Consider the following 25,317-nt stretch of genomic DNA (forward strand, 5'->3'; position numbering starts at 1 on the left):
ACACTCTAGCAAAAATATAGTAAAAGCACTTCAACACAGTTATAATGAAAGTAGATTCAATCCTTTCTCCTATCTAGACAACTCTAAGTAAACACCACTTAATTAAAACAGAGGTGAGTGCTTAACGTTAGATGACACTCTAGTAGTTTCCAAGAAAGGGAGAGAAAAAGCAGAAATGGTTTAGACACACCACTCTAAGGTCCAGAGCACTTGCAATAGGCTTAAAGAAGAATAAAGTCACAGGTGAGCAAAAGTCACTAGGCAGGGCCCACTCTTAGGGTAGCCGGAGCGAAAATGTGCCCAAGATCACACTGTTAGTTAGAGATTCAAAGTCTTGCAAAGAGTCAAAAAGAGGTTAGAGTGGCTCAGAAAGTTTAGCCAAAGTGTCCCAGGCACTCCCAGGTTCGAAAGCCGGGGACTAAATCTACCCCGTACAGTCGGTAGCAAGGGAAGCCAGGCAGAACACAGTACCTTAAGCGGAAAGGATCCTCCAGCGGTGGCAGTTGTTCCAGGCAGTGGCAGCAGGGCTCGACGTCGGTCAGGGGAGAAGAAGTTCTCGCTGAAGAGCAGAAGAAGAGGGTCGTTGCACTGCCCGGGAAGAAACCAGCCGCGGAGTCCTCCGGTTAAAGGGTTGGTACCGACTTTCGCGGTATGGGGGTAAAGTGTGGTATTCCGGTTGCCGGGGTGCTTGGCACAGGCAAGGCGGCCACGAGATACCTCAAAGAACGGAAAGAAGGCGAAAACTGGTTGTCCCCACCAGTCAAGGGAAGGAGCCACTCCGTTAAGAGTTCTCCTCGGTCGTCGGGAAAAAGTGGTGAGACGGTTCAACAGGGCTCCACCGGGTGGTGTCGTCGAAGCAGGTCGGCTCAGCTCTTCCCTCGTCGGATTCTTGGTCCTGTGGCGACTTCTGAAGTCCCAGTCCCCAAAGCCCTGCTTTTATGCAGCAAACCCCCATTCACCCAGCCTAGCTGTCACTCAAACATGCTAAGTGGTGAGCCGGGCGGCTCACCACTTGGGCCAATCAGGACGGAGTGCGACTTGAGTTACCAAGGTAACTCAGTCCAGGGTGCCTAAATCCCCCTCCCCCCCTCCTAAGTACCCCAGACAGAGTGGCACCACTTTGGAGGGCTTCTGTGGAGAAGCCCGCCAAAAGTGGAACAAAGGGCTCCACTTTGGGTCAGAGTTACAGAGGCGAACACCAACGCCATTTTAGAATCAAGTTTTGGCAAAAAGTCCCAACCGGAGTTATAAAAATAAATATATAAACCGGCGGTATGTTTAAGGCTACCGTAAATAAATAATTAAATGTGTTAGCCTAAAACAATGGGAAATCCCATAGGGAAATATTCGCGGTCGAATATAAAAAGTAGTTTCCACTGCCACCAGCCAAAACTCGATCAGGGGGGACGGAGACGTGCCCCCTCGACTAACAGACCCTGGGGCAATCGAATTGCCCCAGCCAGTACGTCCACAATATGATGGTTTGTACTGGTTCTGTTCAGGATTCAAGACTAGCAAAGTCTTTGGTGACTTTACATGCCCTGGGAGACAGTAGTCAGTCCCAGGGTATGGAGTCTATGTTGGGGAGTCCCTAGGACACCCCTGGGTCACGGCACAGAGGGTGCTGTGTGACCCACATCACAAAAATACATGAGGCCCTATGGAGTAAGAGACCCCATAGCCCATTCAACACAAGGTTTAACCAAGAAAACACACTTCAACATGTCCAAGAGTGAGGGTAAAAGAGTCTCACTCTTGGCAGGAGAAAAAAATTAAACCCCAGAAATCCAGCAAAGCTGCTGGGGGACTCACTAGGTAGGGAAATTCAGCCTAAACAGAGAATTCTCCCTAACAATGGCCTCGGGCACCATCTTTATTGATGACCTGAGCAAATGGTCCACTCCCTCTAAATGACTTCAATGCAATGAGTGAGAACACATCTGTTCCTTTATGGAACTGTTAAACCATAAACCTTTGTCGTGTTCGCAAGCTGACCTTCTACTGGATGACTCATTCTTTCTTCCGTCAAACCCCAAGCCCGAAACGAGAAAGGCTCAGCTACGTGAAATGCATCCGTCAACTGCTAGTTGCAAAGTCTGAATAAACTCACAAAACCTCACTTACGTGCAGATTTATGTAAACCCTTTTAAAACTTTTTTCGTGTGTTTCTCTGTGTGATCAAAAAAGAAAATATATATATGTGTGCATGTTTTACAAATGTTATTTCTTCTTTACCGCAGGAACTCAGGACAAGCCCCACTCCAAATGTGCATTGAAACCCTTTCCATCCCCCAGTTTCTATGTACTTTCGAGCACCCCGTGTAGATTGTGTTCATGCTACATTTGCGGTTTTAACCTTGTTTCTTTCTGCACGCGTGCAACTCTAATATGTATCAATTCTAGACACACAGTACCACTAAGCAGTAACATATCCCATCCATAATTAAATACACTCGATACACATATATTTGCAACATCGCACCCAGTTCACCGCCACCCCAGTCATTAATACGGCGCACGTAACATGAACCCCTCATAATCATGGGGACCCTTCCTGATCACCCCCAACATAACTTTTCTGATGGCTTCGTTGGACATGACAAGTGCATTTGATTGACTGGTAAGTTCTATCCTGTGGACAAAACTGTTAAAGCTGAATGTACTGATGAAATTGGTACAGCTGGTGGCACTATTGCACAGAAATACCGCGGTCCAGATACGTTTAACTAGTGAGGGAGCACTGTCTAGAAAAATAACAACAAAAATAGGACTAAAACAGGGCTGTATTCTAGCTCTGATCCTATTTAATTTATGTGTCACTGATGTGGAATTATTGTGGAATGTGTCAAATACATTTGCAGCCAGGTTAGTATTTTCAGATGATTTTTTATTTTTTTTGATAGAACTGCTCGGGGTCTAAAACAAAAGCAAGGCAAACAATCTGCATCCAAATGGATCAAAATCAAACAGTTGGGACATTGAACAATGAACGACTAGAACGAGGACCTACCCTAAAATATGTGGAATATAATCTTTCTAATACAGCTTCAAGGGAGATGTGGAAGAAGACACTAGATGGAAAACTATGCATGTTGTCTTCACAATATCTTTTTAATCGTGTCTGTACATTTTCCATTTGACCTATTCTCAAATGTTACACTATGAAAATTGAGCCGGTTCTTCTGTATGGCTTAGACATGTGTCTGATGGATCTGGTTACGCTGCTGAATACCATACAAAGAGGTGCTTGTTCTTTCATCGAGTGTTCCGAATGCAATTATTCGTCATGAAGTATGTCTGGTATCTCTCAGAACTGTTTTTTTAATGGAGATAACTAACAAACTATGTGAAGATCATCTCACCAATGGTAAATTCTCTGTATTGGGATATGAGCAGAATTATGAGAGAGGGCACTTTGGAATCGACTAAATCCTTTGAAGCTAGTATGCTGGATCTTTTGATGGCAATTGGAGCATCAGAAGAAGAGCTTGTGCACCGTCCAGGGAGTGCTAAGCGGAAACCTTTTAACTATGATTGGTCGATTACTATTGATAGGATAAGCACCTATTCCACCTATGTAGAGTATGCTAGCTTTCCCCATAAAAAGAACTTGCATCCAATATATTTGAAACGATGCCCATGTAATACGGTGCAGGCTTTATATATGCGCTTTAGATTAAACCAGCTACATACGGGTGAAGAAATCAAACATTGGAAATCGCAACAGGCACTATCCCCCTTTACATGTACATTTTGCACAAGAAACGTTAAGGCACTGCATCTCCATCTGCCTGTATGCAATCTATCGAGGTTACAATTCTTTAGAGCTCTTATTTAAGTAGGATCGGAGTAGGCAGCTCATTTATTATTCTGGTTAAGATTGATGTGGGGATGTGGGGTTAAAATGTGTCGTTAATAATCGCACTGTATAATTTTCTTAATATAATAATGGATAAATTGTTATGAACATGGAAGGAATAATATGAGTGAGACTGTTTTATGAGGGAGAGATTGATGCAAGATTGATTTTATAAATATTTGACTAAATTAATTTTTGTAAATGTATATTGTAAATACTGCTGTGAATATTTGGTATGTTTTATATTTTCCTAAATCCTATGTGTGTGTATATGGGTAGAGGTTTAATTGAAACCAACAGAATAAAAATTTAAAACAATTAAAACATAACCTTTCCGATGTTCTTGGGCTTTGACCATATGAGTTTGAACTATTTTCCTAACCACAGCCATGTGTTCCTTTAATCGTTAGTCTGCCGCACAATATCAAGGACATCCTGTGGTTCTCTGCCATAGAATAGTTGAAATGGAGAGAATCCTGTTGAGGATTGTGGTGTTTTACGGGCGGAAAAAAGGGCCCCAGGTGTCATAATAGCCCAGTTTTGTTTTTGTTGTCAGCTTCAACTAATTTCTTTAAGGTATGTTTTAAGGTATTAAACTGTTCCACTAATCAGTCAGTGTGTTAGGCAGAATTATATGCAGTACCCTTTGGGAACACTACACACAATTAAGACTACAAGTGACATTACAACTTCACCTTTGGTACAAGCCTGTACTGCACAGTTATAGTGGTAGCAGTAGCGGAGCAGCCAGACTTATCTCAAGAGTAAGTGAGCAGTACAAATAGTTACACCAAGGACAGCAATTACTATGATTCCGGCAAACACTGACTCAAGGTTTCTAAGTAAAAGAATATATATTTATTTACTGAACAGTTGTAGAACATTTCACTATTCTAAGCAAGATCGAAATCACAATCATAAATACACCACACCACTTCCCTTGAATTCCAGACAAGTTAAGCTCACAAAATGAAGTGGGAGCAAAATGGCACTCCAGCAATTTAAAAGGGAGGGAAAGACAGTTATTAGAAATTAGGCAAGACCAACAAGTACGTACTCTGGGCAATAGAACAAGAGGGACTACAGTGAGGAGATCAGCTAGAAAAGGCTTAGGGCCAAAGTCAATGGGTCAAAAGTCTTTTGCTCAAGATCACACAGTTCAGGGTAGTTTGCGGTAAAGATTCCGGAGGTGGTTTGTTGGTAGAAAAGTTAGTTCAAAGAGAAGAGAAGGACAAGCCCTCAGATTAGAGAAAGATTTAAAACACTTTCAACGCAGCTGAGCGAAACGCACAACCTGATTTGCACAGTACCTCAAAACGGAGAGGGGGCTGTAGCTGAGGAAGACGTTCCTGGTGGTTCCTGCAGGCTCACAGTTCCTGAAGCGACTGTCGGACTGATCAGAAGTAGGAAGACCGGAGGGTCCTGCACTACCCAGGGAAGAAACCAGCAGCAGCGCCAAACAATGAATAAAAGGTGCAGACCTTAAAACCCAAGCAGGGCCCGACCTTCCTGGTTATCCGGCCCACTGTAGCTCTGTACACCGAATTAGACCAGAGGAGGGGTCCTGGCTTGTAGTTTGGGCAAACTGGTTGGTCCCACCAGCTCAAGGGAAGAAGTTTCCTGGAGGATCTTCTCTGTTGTCGGATTTGGAGATTCAAACCTGCAGCAGGGCTTCACCGGGTGGTTCAGTCGTTGTAGGGGTCCTCTTCTTCCAGTTCCTCCTTGGTTCTTCTGTTCCAGTGGCGACTCTGCTCTTCCAGTCCCAGAGACCTGCTTTTTATGCAGTTTTCCCCCATTCATACAGCCTGGCTGTCAATCACACAGCAGGGTGGCTGTCCAGGCAAGACCAGTCCCCTTAACCAATCAGACAAGAGTGCGAACCCATGGCATGGGTCCGAAGATCCCTGCCTCACATCCTGCCTACCTAGACTATCAGGCGCCTTAAGGAGGGCTTCTGTACAGAAACCCGCAAAAAGACCACAAACAAAGGATTCATCCCCGGTTTGGTGTGCAGAGAAAAGCACGAGAAAGACTTTAACAAAAAGAAATGGTGACTAAACCCAGCCGGAACCAAAATAAAATGTATTTGGTCAAGCGGGTTTATGTTCGAGGCTAATATAATAGCCTAAAACATTACCACGTTTATATAAGATAATCGCGGTAGGAAAGTTAGGGTAGATACCACTGCCACCAGCCAAGTCTTAATGTTAAGGGAGCGAAACAAGGCTCCAAGAGGCACAGACAAAAAGGAATGAGTTAACCCTTTCCAATACTTCATGTAAGATGGGGTGTACTGGGTCTGTGGTTTAAAGTGACTATATAAAGTTAATGGCAACGTTACCTGTTTCTGGCGGACAGTAGTCAGCCCCAGAAAAATGGAGTCAGGGGGAAGTCTCAAAGACAACCCTGTGTCACTGCACTGAAGGTGCTGTGTAACACACAAAAAATGGTCCACATGGAGTAGGTGGGGCTCCAGTGCCCAAGATCACACAGAAAGTAGAAATACACATAGCAAAAACCATGTAAGAGTAGGAACAAAAGGCTCACACTCTTACCAGGTGAAAATAATAAATGTAGGTAAGGGAAATCAACTGTTTATGAAAATTCTCCTAACACAGTGTTAGGCAAGATTGTGTGCAGTAACCTTGTCCTCCTGGCAATAGGGAACCCAACCGTTGGTATAAGTCTGTACTACACAGGTTGGTAGTGTGACTGAGCAGCCAGGCTTATCTCAAGCGAGGTCAATGTACGCTGTAAGGTTGTAACACAAAGTTTCACAGTGACAGTTATTCAAATAAACACTTATACTCATGTATTTAACAGTCAGTTATATAAGCCTTCTTCATAAGAGAGCAACACATTAACACTTCTAGTACACTTCAAAAACACATTCTGTTTCTCTAAATCAGATGATACCCATTGGTGATGGCACACAGACACTTCCTACACCCTCAGGTGACTTAAAAAGCTAGGACACACAAAGTGAGAGGTAAGAAGAGTCTCTCAGGGAGCCAGGACAGTCAATTTTAGTTGAGCAAAGTCTAGGAGAGCTGAAGGTCTTCTTGCAGGTAAGTAAAAGTCTTGCACAATGTTTTTAGAAAGGTCTGTAGAAATAAGATACACTTGAAGGGCACAAGCTGGGATGCTTGTGAGGAGCAAAGCTACAAGCAACTCTGCAATGGAAACCAAGATAAGTCTCAACTGAGAGCAAGTAAGGCTACACAATGAGAGGTAAGTCCTCTTAGGTTTAAAGTACCTTTGGTTAGAATAAATTATTCCAGCTGGCTTCTGTACCTGTGTAGCTCTGCAGATCCTGTTGTTCCTGGGCCTAGTCGCAGGGACAAGTGGAAGGACGTCTGGGGACTTGTGCACTACAATGGGAAGGTCGGCGGCAGCAAAGGTCAAACTTCAATTTAGCGGGTTTCAGCTCCTCGCGTCTATAGCAAATAGCACCACTCCGGTCTCTCGAATACCACTGTAGACTTTCTTTGCATCTGGGGTCCAGCACACTGTTGAGGTGGCTCAGGCTTGGTCAGTCCTGCTTTAGGGAAGTCTGGAGGATCTTCCTGGAGTTCAGGTCCACCTTAAAAGCGATGTACTGGATCTGGTGTTCCTCTCCCTGGCTCTTCGGTTCCTGCAGCAGCAATGGAAGCACAGCCAGCTCCGAGAGGATGTCCAGACAAGTTCACTTTCGGGTTGATTGGTCCCACCAACCCAAGAGGAGAAGTCATCCTTGCAGAGCTTCTCTAGTCGATGCAAATTTGAATTACACATATGCTAAAATGAATTTAATGTTAATAAAGTTAATAAATGTTCACATTTTTGGAAATAAATAATTCTCTTCCCTTAAAGTGCAGGGCAAGATATAAGCAGATGTTTTCAGGAACTCCCTGCGACTACTTCCCTTGCAGAATCTACACTCCGCCGACTCAGGCCACAGCGAGCCATATCTCACCAAGACTTCTCTAGTTAAGACCAGGTTCCATTTAAATCTTAGGAAGCTCAGTCTAACCTTATCTGGATAGATTGCAAGGTACGATATGCATTTCCACCATAGTCACGGCCCAGTCGCTTACGTTGAGGACCTGCTTTACTCGCTCAGGATTCTCCACTAAATCGCCATATGATAAACCAGGCTGGTGCAAAGAGCGGCAAATTCAGAAATAAATCTGTCCCCATTCTCATCCAAAATAGTCTTTCAATCACTAAAAAGAGATTCCTTTTTCCCGGGACTAACATTTTATAGAAAAAAGATAAAAATGTCCATTACGTCCTATATTTTAGAGAGTACACACCAATCACATCTAACAGCAGCTCCGGACCCGAAGGGCTCTCCTCCAAATCACGTATGGCAAGAAATCTAAAGTCCAAGCCGCATAATCCTCTATACCATATAACTTTTACGGGACTATTTTCCCCTCATAAAATGTCAGGATGTTACCAGCGAGATTAATATCTCCTCCTCGTTTCTGCGGGGTTAGTTGCTGGATGGAAATGGCCTGGAAATCCCATTCAATGGTGAAATTGATGTGGACAATGAGGAGTCACACGAACTGCGAGAGCAAGTACGTCATTTATGTCATCAGATGCCCATGTGGATCAATGAGCACAGATCCTGCCTCAAAAACTCTGTTCAAGACAAGCCTTTGGTTGAGCATTTTGCCAAAAAAGGACACACACATGAACAGTTTACATGGACCGTCCTCCAGCAACTAACCCTGCAGAAACGAGGAGGAGATATTAATCTCGCTCTCACCAGATTGGAGCAGAAATGGGTCCACAGACTTGACACTGTAAAGAATGGACTCAATATTACAGTAGAATGGAAACACTTCTGGGACTAGTCCCCTAGAATCATGACTAGTACCCCTTGTGTGGGACCCTTTACCAACCACACCACTTTGGTCGCGTGCCAACAATAGGTTAGAGTTGTTGTCACAAATGCAAAAATATGCAACAAACACAAATGGTTTTATGCGCCTGAATGGTTCATACACGTTGCCAGCAAGAATCTGTGGTGTTGCACTGTTTTACTTTCTCTGCAAAATATGTACGTGAATACACATGTGGTAATATCATACACGTGCATGTTCAGTTTGCTCTGGTTTTTCTCCCAGAATGAGATATATATGGATATGTATAGAGAAAACTTGGAGTTATTGCTTGTGTCATCACTGTCCTCCTACTGCACGTGACCACAGGGTCATGTTGATTCACACAAGCCCCTCACCAGCGGGCTCGCTCGCCTCTCTTACCTATCACCCATGCCCTCCCAGAGACTACCTTTCCCATAATACATCCCAGTGTAGTTCCTTTACTCTATTCCACACTGGATGCATACACCGCAGACACGGGATGGCTCCCGTTGAGTAACAGTACCAAGAAGCCTATCATAGGGTGCACACGACACCTTCACGAGTCCACCACACACCCCCACTGGGATTGGCCCAGCACATGGTGGGCGTGTCCACCCCCCCCCCAGTCATATCTGCTGATTCCCGGCAGGCAGCCATTTCCATCGCCGCCGTGAACCCAGGAAGAACTAAAAGAATGTGAATCAGGTAAGCCAGGCCCCGGCTGGCCCCAGAGCCCCATCTCTCCTGTACATTACAAGACTGTTGCACTTTTGACACGTCGATTTTCACCAACTGTACTTCTCGCCACCATAGTGCTCCGACAGGGGCATACTTTTGTGTCTCCCTCTCTCTAGATCAAGGGCTAATCATAAGCCCAGCGCAGTTTGTATCTGGTTTCCCCGGCACGGCCGATCTACACTCATTGGTGTATCTTTTCACACCACCAGACCTAGGATTTCACCCAGGTCTTTTGACAGCATACCGCCTCACTCCGGTCGGACGGTAAGCTGCGTTCTCCAATACACCACTGGTGTATTTCTCCAGCACCAATAAGCAGTTATTTACTAACCCTTAATTCATTATGTACGTTTTGAGATCCTCATAGTTCTCCGCCCTCCCACAGATCTTACCCACGGACAGACTCCTCAACTAGTCTCTCCTGATGAAGGCCACCACAACTACCAGCTTCTACTAAGCCATCGTGGCTGAAACACAACTGTGTCGATCACTTGTGGCACAACTGTGAAAATACCCTTTGTTGTGTGTTTCTAATTTCGTGTTGTGTACACTGTTTTTGTTTAAAACCACACCCGGGTAGAAGAACAGCCTCGGGCAGCACTGATCTGAGTTACTTGTGTCACCTACTTCGTATACTCACATGTGCTTGTCACTAGGGTACTCATCCTCTACATCCCGATGAGGGTGCACAACTGCACTTCCCTATGTTTTTATTGAAAACTGTCCGGTATCGCTTTCCTGCTTAGCGAAAGTTTGTAATAATTTAAGACACTGGTTTTTGAGATTTAAATAAATATGTCCAAAAACTATGGATTTTTGTGAGGATCTCGCATCCTGATTATTTGTGTTATCAATATATATACCCACCTGGGCATATCAGGTCCCCGCCAGGCGCCCTTTATTTTCTCTTCCACTGACCCTGCAAGACTCCCTCAGTTGGCAAAAATAGCATTTGTAACTTGGAAAAGTCCTGAATTTTGGACTCAAGGAAACATCGGATAAACAGACAGAAGTGAACAAGTTCAGCGGCACAACACAAAGCTGCAGCATACCATTTCTCTACAGCACATGTGCTGTGTATCCAGGTACATGCTGTAGTCCTTCTCTTCTCAAAGCAGTACTTTAGCCAGTAAAAAAGGCCGCCCTGATGTGGACACCAAGATCAGAAAGATGGCTGATCCCCCCCCCCCCCAGACCCTCACACCCTTTCCACAGCAGAGCACCCAATGTAAGGTTTGAGGGCAGTAAAGGTAACAGAGTCATTCGCTGTAGATGTAAATGAAAGAGCAGCCTCAGAACTGGAGGCCCCACAATAACATATAGTGTGCATCTTAACGAATACAACAGACACAGTGTTGTTTTTTGTTCTCACTCTCACATGGAAACTAAGGGCCCATTTTACTAGCAAGAACCCAGTGTGAAAAGCGAGGATGTGCTCCATTTTATACTTTGCTTGTAAGGACCTAGCTGCCACACAACCAACTAGTGATGACCAAAGTGGGTCCCGACTACGATAGGGCAGCACAGGACATGTTTGACCATATGGCATTCTCATGCAGCATATCATCCTCTTCTCTAGGTAGATTCTGGAGATCTATATGTTAGCCCATGTTTCACCTATAGACAAATGCCAAAACTTAATGGTCTACATGGAAGCATCTCCGCTCGGCGTTAAAGGTCAGGTCTTCACAAGTAACACACACACACACACAATACCTTGTCCATAGCCTCCTTGATCTCTCTTCTGGACTGTGTAAACTCTTCCATGGCACTCTCGGTGCAGTCCGCCAGGGGAGCCGTCTCCTCTCTACTTGAAATATCTGGAGGTTTAGGCTTGATTGCACGTCTCTGTGTTAAAATAAAAAGTAAAAGAGCAAAATGAATTAATAAAGGGAATGCGGTTCTATAATCATCAATGAAATGGTTCCTCACAAACCACAAGCTGAAGGCAAAATAATCAAACTATCAAGGCAACTGAAAATAAAAAACAATTGCTTTCACAGGCAGTCGCTTTACAAACTCTGCTCCAGCCCAAATCGCCATTGTTGCCCAGTGTGTTGCACATTTGCAGAGCTGGTAACAGAGAGAGTGGGAAAGGCCAACGCTAAAACCCCATGTTAGGCAGAATTATATGCAGTACCCTTTAGGAACACCACACACAATTAAGACTACAAGTACAAATTCACCTTTGGTACAAGCCTGTACTACACAGTAAAGTGGTAGCGGTGGCTGAGCAGCCAGACTTATCTCAAGAGTAAAGTGAGCAGTATCAGAAGTTACACAAAGGACAGTAATTACTATGGTTCAAACAAACACTGATTCAAGGTTTCTGAGTAAAAGAATATACATTTATTTACACCATCAGTTGTAAAACAGTTCACTAATATAAAGCAGCAGAAAACCACAATCTTAATACACTACAATAACCCCCAATCAATTCTGGACAAGTTAAGCTCAAAATGAAGTGTGAGCAAAAGGGCACTCCAGTAATTTAAAAGGGAGGAAAAGACAAGGTGATCAAAATCAACAACACCAACAAGTGATAGGCAGGGCAATCTAGAAGAGGCTTACTACAACTAGGATTCAAATCAATAGGCCTGGCCCAATGTTAATGGTTCAGAGTCTTTGCAGAGGATCACACAGTTCAGAGTAGTTCACGGTTAAGTCTTTGCCAAGAGTTCAAAACGAAGTTGGTCGGAGGTAAAGTTATTTAAAGGAGAAGAGAAGGACAAGCCTTCGGAGAGGCGAAAGATTTCAAACACTTTCACCGCGGTTGGACGGAACAAATGACCGGATTTGAACAGCACCTTAAATGAAGAAGAAGGATGTAGCTGAGGCGGTAGCTCCTGGCAGTTCCTGCAGGCTCACGGTTCCTGAAGCGACTGTCATGGTGAGAAGAAGGAGGAAGACTGGAGTGTCCTGCACTGCCCAGGGAAGAAGCCAGAGAAAAGTGTTGAATAAAAGTGCGCTCCTTAAAAGCACAAATGGACTCTCTCTCACTGGCTATCCGGTTTCCTGTAGCACAACAAATTTGACCAGGCTGAAGAGGGGGTCTGGTCCAGGGGCTTTGTGAGCTGATTGGTCCCACCAGGCTCAAGGGGAGAAGACTCCTTGCGCATCTCCTCTGTTGTCGAAGTTTCAGGCGATTCGGACCTGCAGCAGTGCTTCACCGGGACGTCCAGTAGTTGCAGCAGTCGTCTTCCTTCAGCTCCTCGTTGGTTCTCTCGTTCCAGTGGCGACTCTGCCTTCCAAGTCCCAGAGACCTGCTTTTAAGCAGTTTTTCCCCCATTCACACAGCCTGGCTGTCAATCACACAGCAGGGTGACTGTCCTGGCAGGACAGTCACCTAGCCAATCAAACTAGAGTGCGACTTGGGTCTCCAAGGAGACCCTGTGCAGGGGGCCTAAAACCGCTCCCTCACATCCTGTCCACCCAGACTCTCAGGCGCCTAAGGAGGGCCCCTAAGGAGGGCTTCTGTGCAGAAGCCAGCCAAAGGACGGCGAACAAAGGAACCAAACCTGGTTTGGTGCGCAGAGTAAAACACAAGAAAGACCTTTCCAAAAACAAATGGCGAATAAACCCAACCGGAACCAAATAAAAATAAACGAGGTCCAGCGGGTTTAAAAGCGGTACAATAAAAATGCTAGATACCAATGCCACCAGCCAAATCTTAGAGAAAAGGGAACAAAATAATGTTCCATGAGAAACAGACAAAAAGGGATAAATATGAACCCTTTCCAGAACTCTATGGAAGATAGTTTGTACTGGGTCTGTATATTTAAAAAGACTAGTAAAGTCAATGGCAACTTTACATGTTCTGGGAGACAGCAGTCAGTCCCAGAAAATGGAGTTTAAAGTGGGAAGTCTAAAAAGACAACCCTGTGTCACTGCACTAAAGGTGCTGCGTGACACACAGTAAAACGATGATGCCTATGGAGTAGGCGAGACTCCATAGTCCATAAGCACAAAATGTACAACATACAGAAAAACACATGTAAGAGTGGGAAAAAAGGCTCACACTCTTACCAGGTTAAAAAAAATCCTAGAAATCCAGCAAAGCTGCTGAGGGACTCAACAGGTAAGGGAAATTAGCCATTCTGGAGAATTCTCCCCAACACCCTACATGTTAAGGCAAAACTCCATTTTTGTGGGCCCTTTTTAGGGACCCCTTAACCTTTCGATTTTCCTCCTTTTGTTTTGGATCTCTGATCCACTTGTGTGGACACAGGGACTTCTACTGAAGCCCCCACCCCACCGCCACTGCAGCTGTTTTAGAGTACACATTCCCATGATAATCCATGCAGCTCCTGGGACAGAGGTACTTTTAAAGCTCCTCTTTGGGTCCTAGGGTGGTCTTATCCTTCCCCCCTGATGGGTTCGCTGGATATATAGTGTTGTTTTGATATCCTTCCCTCTTAGATTAATAACAGGGACTGGACAAAGATGGCCTCTCTTTACGGCTCTTTGCATGCAGCATGTGAGAGACTATTACCTACTTTTGTTTTGGCTACCCCTTGTATGCCAGATTAAGAATTAATGGCTGAAGCCTTTCCAACAATGCTCTGCTGTGGGTAAAAACACAGAATTGTAAGCACTGGTTTTTACTATTGTTCAGAAGTGATCAAGTTCAGCGACAACAACACAAAACAGCAGCCTAACATTTCTGTACAGCACATGCACTGTGTATCCAGGTACATGTTGTAGTCCTTCTCTTCTCAAAGCAGTACTTTAGCCAGTAAAAAATAAATTCCCTGGTGTGGACACCAAGATCAGAAAGATGGCTGATTATCATCGGTCGTACCTCAAGATATCCTCCATTGAAGACATCCACAGGCTCAAGGCTGGCCTCTCATTGATCCAGTTATGGCTGTCTAGTGCTTACCTGAAGCTCAGCCCAAGATAGAGTTCCTACTCCCGACCACCTGCCTCTGCTGGGCATCTCAAGGGCTTTACACTGCAGCTGGCCACCTGTGCCAAGCCCCTTGGGTTCGACATCGACAGACACATCGCTTTTAAACAGCACTCAGCAAAGAAGACACAACAATGTGAAACCAACGTTCTCTCCTCTGGAAAATCAAGCCCTTCCTCACAGAAAACAACTTCAGATCTGCAGTCCAAACTTTGATCCTCTCCCACCTGGATGATGGCAATGCCCTTTTGGAAGGCTACCCTGGCACACCTGAGATGTGTCCTGCAAGCTGCAGCAAAACATGTTGAAGGATTCCACAAAAGAATGTAACCACATCTCCCCGACCTTCATCAAACTGTACTGACTCCTGCTGCAAGCCTGCATCATCTTCAAATCCTGCTTTATCCTCTACAAGGCTGTCAACCTGGACTCCACAAGCTACCTCAGTGGGAAGCTCTGCGTCTTCAGAGGCCTCCGATACACCAGATGAACGCAAATGGACAGGCTTGAACTAACTCTGCTGGTGTAGGAGGGAAAGAACAAGACTGTCTACTCCCTAAGACACTGGAACCACCTCCCTGCCAACATCAGACACAACCCCTCGCTTCTACAGTTCAGGAAAAAAAAAATCACTCAATGGCTCCTCCCTAACATCTAGTTCCACACACCCTCCGCTCCCCACCTGAGAATGCGTGATTTGATCCCCACCCGTTTCCTCCCCTGGTTGCTGGCTGACACACTGCCCACCTTCCCCCTCCCCTGCAGTTAGCTCCCAACTCCCTTGTTCTCTGCTCCCCTCACCGTGTTCTTCCTCCTATGAGTGTAAAGCAGTCCATTGCTTCTCGAAAGTTAAGTCCACGCTCAATAAGTACTGTGAGGGGTCAGCAATGCCAGGCAGACAACTGTTAGAAGATTAATAAAATTGAATATTTTGAACAAAGTATAAATGAAGTATAAAATTCTGAAGACCAGATTATTTGTGAGTCTTGGCCCTGGTTGTTATTCCAGGAAGAATGTTGACCCTGTCCGAAACCGGAGCCCCTTTGGGAATTTTTGGCCACAAAACCAGAGAAAATTGCTTCCGCCCCTCTGGCCACATTATCTGCGGCATCTAGATTATTTTTAAGAATGCAGCTGGAAGTTGCGTTGCTGTCAGCCGCTGCCAGGGCAAGTTGGGACTTTAGAGGTTCGGGAGCAGAAGCTATTAGGGTAGTTATTTCGTCCAATTTGTGGCAATTAGAACAGTGTGGAGTTGTGGATGATTCTAGTCTGAAAAGCTGCTGAAATCACTAGCTTCCTCCCTGTAGTAGAGGGCGGTTTGCTTTCCTTATCTGGGGTGCCACTGAAGAGGCTAGTGGTGTCCTGGCCCTTTTACGGGTTGTGGTAACCACGAGCGAATCCGGCTTAAGCCGGCCCCCGATATAGAGCGGGTCAGACAGTGCCGGGCGGAAATGTTTCTCTACCCGCTGGTTTTCTGCCTGTGTCTGGTTAGGTGTCTCCAGGGAAGGTTGAATCCTTCTTTGGACACACTGTACAATTGGGATGAATTTGGTGGCAGCCTTCTTGTATACCAAAATGTCCTCCACAAAGTCTTTGTCTAGCTGTGTTTCTTGTGTCTGGATACCAAAGTGTTCAGCTGCTTTGATTAACAAATCGTTATGGAGAGGCTGATTAATCGGCCCCTGGTGAGTCCTGATGAATTGGCGAGGCCAGGGTATACACCTCTGCCTCATCGTCATCATCATAATAATGATCAGATTGTTGGTAGTCTTCATCATCACCTCAGTGTCGGTATGGACGTCATACAAATCAACTAGTACTGGATGGACTGTACTGACCACGGGTAGTGACGAAGGACAAGCTCTTTTAGCTGGGGGCTGGGAGCTGGAAGCTTCAGTAGTTGTAGGAGTAATCTGAAAGTTTTGGTAAGCCTGTTGGGTTTTCGAGGGGGGCGTGGCTATGAAGCCATATGAGCAGACGTGCTTCCCGTTGGGCTCCTGGTGATCCTACAATGATCCTTTTATAAAGTGCAGTTGCACTGGACTGGTGGGCACGGAAACATAAGCATCAGCTTATGAATATGCAGTGAACACTCGGTGTTCGTGAGTTTGCGCGACATCTGGGAGAGCTGCTGGAGGCATGCAGAGTCTGGACGAAATGTGGAACGGGATAACCAACATGGCGACCCGCTGAGGCGAAGAAGAAGGCATCGCCGGCTCAGCGGTGCCGTGCACTGGTGGATGGGCTCGAGTGCTGGTGGAGCTGTAAGTACGCACAGCTGGAGGTGTGCCACCGGAGTGCCCAAGTGCTGCGGGCTGCCTGGCATCGAGAGAAGAATCCCCGCGGACAGCGAGAGACAGAGGGGCGGGCAGGCGCTAGGACCGCGCCGGAGCCGTGGGAACAAAGCGAACCCCGCGGCCCAAACAAGAAGATCGCCCCGTAGCATCCAGAGGACGAGGAGGAGAGGCGGACCCCAGTCCTGGGCGGACCGCCGAGTGCTGGAGCCGCGGCGCTGGGATTAAAACGCCCGCTTGCGGGCTCTTCCGAGCCTGCGTGCGTGTGGCAGTCTGAAGTAGGCAGGGGAGCTGTGATTGGCATCGGCCCGGCTGTGCATCGCGGAGCCGGCGAGTGGCAGGCGGGCAAGCTGGATGAGGGAGTGGCTGTAACGCCTCTCCCTGCAGAAGGCCTGCATTGACTTACAAGCAATTTGCTCTGTGCCGCAATACCTCCTAGCACACACACATGATATCTACTAGTGCGAATCCTGGGGGCAGCACAACGTATCCATCGAGCGTGTAGCCCAAGTATATAATCAAAGGGCCACGAGTCAGCTGGCCCGAGAGCCTTGCATATGGTGGATTAAGAGGGTGAATTGAGGCGGAAGGTCCATTTGTGTGGCCTGACAATTGAAACTGGGGCCTGTAAGTGTGGCAGTCATCCACTGGTGATCCGGGCACGGGCCAAGGGACATCCCCGTGGAAGTATAAAAAAACAGAAAAGGGGGCTCATGTGATCACGTGGGAGAGCACAATCCATCGCTGTGAATAGGGCTGGAACATCTCTGAGGTATCCTCCTTAAACGCGAGAGACTGTAGCGGGTTGCCCCCGTGGGAACCGCAGACCACAAGTGGCGGGGCTGCCCACTACCTTTAGTGGTAGCGCCATGTCCAATAAACCTCTGAGAGCAAAGGCGAAACAGCCTATGCTGGACGAATATGCCAGAACCCGGCCCGGCCCCGAAGGGGCCAGAAGCAAGGACAGGCCCCCTGGGTGTAGCATTGCAGTCAGGAGCACGAACCAGGAGGTCCTGGCTGCTATTGCAGACTTGAAGTTGGCCTGGGAAGCGAAGTTGGAACTGGCTGTGAGTGAACTTAAGACAGCACTGGACCGCAAGGTGGGAGAGGTGCAGGAAGAGGTGAACCTTCTCCGGCAGGATGTCAGGTCCCTGGCGGAGCGTACTGATAACCTTGAGAAAGAGGTGAGCCCGAACACGGCAGATTGTGCGTCACACAAGTCTGAACTACACGCCCTGGTGCAACGGGTGGGCAAATTGGAGAACAGGGCGGAGGAAGCAGAAGGACGCGCCCAGAGAAATAACATTCGCATTGTGGGCTTACCGGAGGGAGCAGAAGGGCACAACCCCACAGAGTTTATTGAATCCATGTTGCTGCAGGAGATACCTGGAGGGGCGCTGTCTCAGGGGTTTGCGGTGGAGAGGGCGCACAGGGCTCTGATGAGGAAGCCGCCACCGGGTAACCCGCCTAGGCCAGTGATTGCCAAGATCCTTAATTACCGGGACCGTGAAAGGATACTTGAGCACTTCCGCAAAGGAGGAACAATTCAAAGGGGAACAGCAAATATAACAGCCTACCCCGACTATACCCTGATGGTGCAGCGAAGTCGGATGAACTTTGGGGCGGTTAAGAGGAGATTAAGAGAAGCGGGCCATAAATACATGCTGCTTTACCCGGCGAAATTGAAAGTCTTTCACAAGAACAGAGCTTTATTTTTTGAATCTCCAGAGGATGCCATGGGATGGCTTGATATGCAAGGCTGCCCGCAGGAGCCGGACATCTAGACGAAAGGAGGAGATGGAGGAGATAAGTAATGCGCAGCGGACGCACCTGCAATGGGGGCGGTATGGAACTTGACTATAGTCAGTGATGTGGCCCGGCGGCCGGTAAAACCTGGTTGTAATAGAAAATGAGTCTGAGCACTGTGATTATTGCTCTATAAAGGAGCCTTGCAGAGCTACCCTGCACACCCCCATTTAGAGTTTAGTTAGGTCACCAATAGTGTGGCGACACCCTGCTGGGGTCTTGGCCTAGGGTTCCAGGGGAGGTCCAAACGCGGGGGAGCCTGAGATCCAGGGATGGAGCTGGGCATTTTTTGGGGTGAGGGGAGGGAGGGGGTTGTGTGCAGTGGTTTGGCATAGGTGGGATAAGGGAGAGGATGAGGAGTTTGGGGTGTTCAAGTTTAAACATGAGCCTTTGTGGAAGAACTAGAATCAGGAATCTGTTTGGTGTTGGGGGGGGGAGGGCTGTTTGGAAGGGGGAAGGGGAACTACCGATGAACCATGGGGGACCTTAAGATATTAACGTGGAATGTCAGAGGGCTCAACAGTTATTTGAAGCAGAATAAGGTCATGCTGTATTTGAAGCGGCAGAAGATAGATGTTGCTCTGCTACAGGAGACGCATCTGACGCGCGAGAAAGTGGAGTTGGTGGGGAGGAAATGGAGAGGGATTGTGGTGGGTTCGTCGTACTCTGCCTATGCAAGGGGAGTACTTGTCTGGGTGGCGCCACATGTCCCATTTAAGTTGATTGAAGAAGTGGTGGAGGCTAGGGGTGTCACGGTATTAGTTTTATGACGGTATGATAACCTTCTTGCCAAATGACGGTATATCATGGTTATCGCGCTATAGCAGGTGGAGTTAACTAATATTAACAAATATTTTCTTAAAAGGTCATAAATTGTCAGATTTACCATCACAAATGAAACCAGGCACCCAGGGCCAGAATTGGGCTTTTCAACATACTTTCCACTGAAATGCCACCTCTTGCTTCCACCAAACACACGTGTGGAGAGGAGGAGGAGGAGGAGGGGGGGGGGGGAGCCCTGCTGCGACTGGCAAAGCAAACTGAATAGCTTTTCTTAAGTGGTCATTTAGGCTTTTAGCTCCTCCACCGTCTACTGGTGAAGATGAACATGTTGCCATATTGATAATCTGCATGCCCCAGATCAGTGGAGGCTGATGGTAGTATGCGCTTGTGCGCATACAGGCACACGCACTCTCTCTCTCTTTACGTTACATCCTTTAGTGTTCAGTAATCACAGACATTACCCTTTGGTATGACGGCAGCAGGGAATACCCACAGAGATGAGTGAATTTTGCAGTGTGACTTATTATGTGTTAGTTCAATGATAGAACCAGGGACATCCCCCATTGTCATATGTTTAGCAAACATTATACATTATAAATATATATAAACCCCAAAACCCCTTTCCTTCTTGGCACTGTATTTATTCTTCCTATTGCTAACATAATGATTTTGTGTCAGGCAGGTGTAGTTTATGGAATGGAATTCAAAATTGCTCCAACTGAAATTACTTGGCAGATGGCACATCCAACAGTGCAAGACCAAGACTGCGCAGCACTTGCTTACTGCAGCTTTCCAAATCAGATTGAAAAGCACACTTAACGGTATACCGGTATAAACAATGTGACGGTTATTATTGTTCAATTGAGTGGTTCACGGTATCTTTAACGGTATACCGTTATACCGTTACATCCCTAGTGGAGGCGGATGGGAGGTTGGTCATATTGAGGGGGCTGATAGAGAACAAAGAAGTATGCATTGTGAATACATACACCCCTAACCAAAACACGACGGCATACTTTAGGACGTTGTGTACCAAACTAAGTGCGTGTGTGGGTGGTGTGATGATCTGGGCAGGGGATTTTAATTGTGTATTGAATCCCAGGGTAGACAGGTCGGATGATAGGATGGACAGGCCCAACCCAGCGGCTAAAGCATTGCAGACGCTGCTGGCGGACTTTGGCCTGGCAGATGTGTGGAGAGAGAAACACACCGATGAGAGGCAATACTCGCATTATTCGGCTCCGCATCAGCTGCATACGAGGCTTGATTATATCTTTGCCACTCCGGATGTAGTCGCTGAGAGCATCTATATAGATTACAAACCGAGAGTCCTCTCAGATCACTCGCCCCTGGTCCTCGGGTGGTAATATTGCCCTCCGAGGGCGCGAAGACCGACATGGAGCCTCCGGGCAGAAGCGCTCAAAGATCCAGTCTTCAGAGAGGACATAAGAGATGAGATTATTGCGTACTTCGAGGTGAATACTGGTAGTGTAACGTCTGCGGGTACTTTATGGGAGGCTTTTAAGGTTGTGATGCGAGGGGGGGGTCGCCATTGCAAAGTCGAAGGGATTGCTGGGTGGAGTGCTAGCTGACCTACATAAAGCTGAGATCGAGCTGGAAAGAGTGTTAGAAGGGGGCGGGGCTGATACGGAGGTAGTACTCAAATTACAGCAGCAGTGCGCGGAATACTGGGATAGGCTCTGTAACCTTAATTATAAAAAGTATATAGAGAGGCAGCATGCAGGAGGGGATACAACGGGCCGGCTTCTAGCGTGGTTGTACAAGAGCGAAACCCCTAGATCCCCGATTCGGATTGTGACCAATGAAGAGGGCGAGACGGTAGACACCCAAGAAGGTGTTAATAGGGCATTTGCGGAATACTATAAGGTGTTATATGAGGATGAAGAGGGGGGGCAGCCAGGAGGAGATAAATGAGGTACTGGAAGATATTTGCCTGCCCAAGATCAGTGACGAGGAGAGAGAAGAGCTGGATGCACCGGTCACTTTGGAGGAACTGAAAGAGGTTGTAAGGCAGTTACCCACTAGCAAGGCTCCAGCAGCAGACGGGTTCCCTAGTGAATTTAATAAAGTGTATGGGGAGGAGGTGCTCCCCCCATGCTAGAAATGCTTAACGAGGCATTTGAGGTGGGACGGTTGCCGGAGTCACTGAGGGAGGGCATCATAATACCGCTCCCCAAGCCCAATAAACCGAGACACAGTTGTGGCTCCTACAGGCCCTTGTCGATGCTGAACCAGGACAGTAAGATACTGACAGCTGTCCTGGCCAACATAATGCGAAGAGTAATTGGCAAATTAATTCACCCAGACCAAACGGGCTATGTCCCGAGCAGGAACATCACTCACAATCATAGACGACTCCATCGAGTGGTCGAATGGGGGTGCAGTAATGACGGCGAAATGGCGATTGTGGCATTGGACGCGGTTAAGGCGTTCGACTCTGTTAAGTGGCCGTGGTTGTTGGCGGCCCTAGGAGGATATGGAGTGGGGCCATGTTATATTAAATGGGCTAAGATGCTATACAATGAACCGTTGGCCAGAGTTTGAAAGGGTTCAGTTGTGTCTGAGAGATGGCAGCTTGGCAGAGGCACTAGGCAGGGGTGCCCCTGGTCCCCGATGCTTTACATCTTAGCCCTGGAGCCCTTAGCAATATATCTCAGGCAACAATATGACCCAATCGGTATTGAGGTGGGAGGGGGAACGACACCTTATATCCTTGTATGCAGATGACTTGTTACTATATCTGAAATACCCGGAAGAAAATCTTCAATACGTTTTGGAGGTAATGGAGAAGTATGCCAGGCTATCCGGTATAGCGGTGAACCCCCAGAAATCTAGCATATTCCCACTGGGTAGCTATGCGGATATTCATGTAGAAAGGTTGCCGGTGTTGCAGGTTCCGTGGGCAGCAAGCTCTTTTCGCTACCTGGGAAAAGATGTGTATCACACGGCAGATGAAGAACATAAGCGCAATACTGAAATAGCCATTGGGAAAATCAGGAAATGCATGAGGTTCTGGGAGAGGTTGCCCTTAGCGATGATGGGCCGAAGTGCTATGCTTAAAATGGTGGTCTTACCTAGGCTTTTGCATTATTTTAACAATATTCCAAACATGATACCTAAGAAGTTTTTTGTTAAGCTGAATAGTATGTGCAGGGAATTTATGTGGCATGGTACCCGGAATAGAGTTACATTATGGAAGCTGCAGAACTTTTACGAGAAAGGCGGTATTAAACTGCCTAATTTTGAGGCTTACTATGTAGCGGCGCAACTGCAATATGTGGCTAAGTGGCTCTCTGATGAAGAGACCCCTGAACACAGGGTGTTTGGGAGGAACTGTACTCCTTTTTACTTGCGGGAAATGATTTGGGTGGCTAGCTCAGAAATGAGGGAGCGCCCTAGAATGCGGTTGTTGGGGTGGAATATGTGGCGTCGAGCATGCCGGATGATGGGGGGACCCTTTCCCGTGTGTTCCGCAGATACCGTTGGTCGCACTGGCAAAGGGGGATAGGCAGCTGAGGTTAATTATTAGGACCTATTGGGAATCAGTGGGACTAGTTACGTTGGGAGACATTTGACAAGACGGGACTATTATGGCTTTTGAAGGACTTGTGGAAGAGGCGGGATTACATGTAGGCCAATATGTCACTTATCATGGAATAGTGCAGAAGATTCGAAGTATGTGGCCTGAAACTATTTTGGCGGAGGAACCGGATGCTTCAGTTAGGGCAATATATGATATATCGGAGGGTGGGCAGGAGGTCTCTAGATTGTATGAGATGCTGATGACTAGGGTTGGGAAGGACCTGGTGCATTTGAGATTAGAATGGGAAACTGAGATGGGAGCCCCGATGGAAGATGGGATGTGGGACCGTGCTTTGGGATATCATAAGAGGGTGTCGAGGAATGCCAGGTTCAAACAAATACAGCTATATATAACGCACAGGGCATACATGACCCCTCTGAGAATATCGAAGTTCCGAAATGTTGGGCGCCAGGCGTGCCCCAAGTGTGATGAGGAGAATGCCGACATGATACACATGTTCTGGGCGTGCCCGGTAATTGAATGCTACTGGGGCAAAGTGGCATAAAAGCTAGCGGGGAAGGGGGTCACGCTCATAATAGACTCGGCCTGGGCCTGCTTGCTGGGAGGGTATCCCAGAGCGCGGAAACTTAAACATGTGGGGAAATTGAAAGATTTGGCATATGTGCTTGCGAAACGAAGGATTGCCATGGGATGGAAGGAGTGTCATAAACCACGAGTGGAGGTCTGGTGGAAGGACCTACACAAATGGGCGGAGGCTGAAACAGTGGTGTGGCAAGAGGCTAGTAACATGAGTGGGGATGAAGAAATGGGCTCCCTCATGGCATGGAAACTATTGATAGCTGAAATGTTTGGAGCAGTATCGGATCCAGCTGAATCTGAGGGCAGCGATACCCTGCCACACGGGGCAGATACTGAATGTGAAGAACAAACAGGCTCATAAGGGGGGGGGACTGGGAGTGCAGTGTTTATGTTGTTAAATGTGTTTATTCGAATTACCACAAGTTCTACTGCTTTTTTTGTTGTTTTGTTGTTTGGTTTGAATAAAAAAATTAAAAAAAAGCCTGTTGGGTTTTCAAAAAAAGTGGCCATAAAGGTTATTCTAGTCATGAGCCCGTCTATGTGTTCCGCAGTCCAATGGCCTGAACTGGGACTGACACCAGGGTACTGTGGGGTAGGGACCTGTCCTAGGGGTGTAGAATGGCCCTGGGGTGTGGATTGTCCCTTGTTCTGTAAGGCTTCAGCCAACGAAGTTTCCCCCTGTGGGACAGAGTGTGTTTCCTAAGAAGTAGGGATAGACTTGTCCTTATGAGACTTATCCTTATGATTGGGGCTCTTGGTGGAGTGTTTCTTGGAGTGCTTAGACTTTAGCAGGCTCTCTGGGATGTGCTTTTTGACTAGGTGGATTAAACCAGTGTTTTTCGACCCTACAGCCGATTTCGACGTATGATGTCGACTTTCGGTAATGGAACGGACCGCCGCCTCATCTGACAACTTTGGGCCAATGATGATTTAGGGACGACGTATTCCTCGTCTTTAGACTTATGGGGCGCTCAGGACCTCGAGTGCCCAGAGGACAGGGATTCTGTAGACCTCCCCCTTGACGCCGTACTTGTGCGTTTGGTCGACGACACTTACTCCCTGCCCCGGGATGTGTGTTTAGTGGTGGGGGTAGTGGTAGTGCTTTCGCCTCCGGGTGTCGTCCCCGTAACAGAGCCATTGGCCTGTCTCTTGGGGTCGGGGGCCTGCACTCGGGAACCTGCCGGATCCCAGTCGCCCTCCGTCTGAAAAGACGGCGACACTGCCATCACTGGAAGCTCCCTCCACGTCAATGAAGGCCTCAGCCTGCATTGCGTGATGGGCCCAGTATTTGGTTCTTCAGTCTTTACGAGTCTTTGTTTTGAAGAGCTTGTAGACTCGACAATGCCCCTCATCGTGGTCGCGGGCCAGACACAAGTTACACACTCAGTGTTTGTCTATCCACAGGAATTTTTTATCACACGTGGGGCAGAATTTAAATGGTGTTCTATCCATGTTGAAGGGGAATGGTGGCCAGGCGAAAATGGGAAGGGAAGGAAAACTGCATTGTACAATGACCCCTCCCCTACTCTCCCTACTGTAACGGCCTATTCTCGGTGAGCATTGCAAGGCCGACACGGTCCGTCGAATCTTGAATTTGTCCGACGGTTGTATTTTCTACTGCGTCGATGGATTCTTCAAGGTCGGTAAGGAAAAGGACAGAAGGAATATGCTTTTTTTAATTTGTCATAAGCAAATAGCATTAGCGTGAAGGACCATGGGTACAGAGGACGTCACACTAGGGATATTCTTACTGCCACACCCTGTCGACGTCCCTTTTGGAGTTTCGAAAACAACAACTATAATACTGCAGCTTTCACTAGATGTCTGCCTATGCATAGCATGTGATCTAAGCAGATTTCACAAGCCTCAGAAATATATATTCATACTTGGCTACAAAATAACCCTATTGTTAATGGGAATTACTTTTT

General features: G+C 47.0%; 1 protein-coding gene across 4 annotated transcripts in view; it reads right to left on the reverse strand.

Annotated features, from left to right (window-relative positions):
* LOC138528725 (zinc finger protein ZFP2-like) overlaps positions 1 to 25,317 on the reverse strand; it is a 189,750-nt gene that overhangs the window by 59,459 nt on the left and 104,974 nt on the right. For all 4 annotated transcript variants that reach the window (XM_069640592.1, XM_069640590.1, XM_069640591.1 and 1 more), the window contains one exon: positions 11,170 to 11,301. In XM_069640592.1, the coding sequence (XP_069496693.1) occupies positions 11,170 to 11,301 (132 nt within the window). The remainder of the gene's footprint in view (positions 1 to 11,169; positions 11,302 to 25,317) is intronic.

Source organism: Ambystoma mexicanum, chromosome 7q (genome assembly GCF_040938575.1).
Source record: "Ambystoma mexicanum isolate Mex_15411 chromosome 7q, UKY_AmexF1_1, whole genome shotgun sequence".
Lineage (NCBI taxonomy): Eukaryota > Metazoa > Chordata > Amphibia > Caudata > Ambystomatidae > Ambystoma > Ambystoma mexicanum.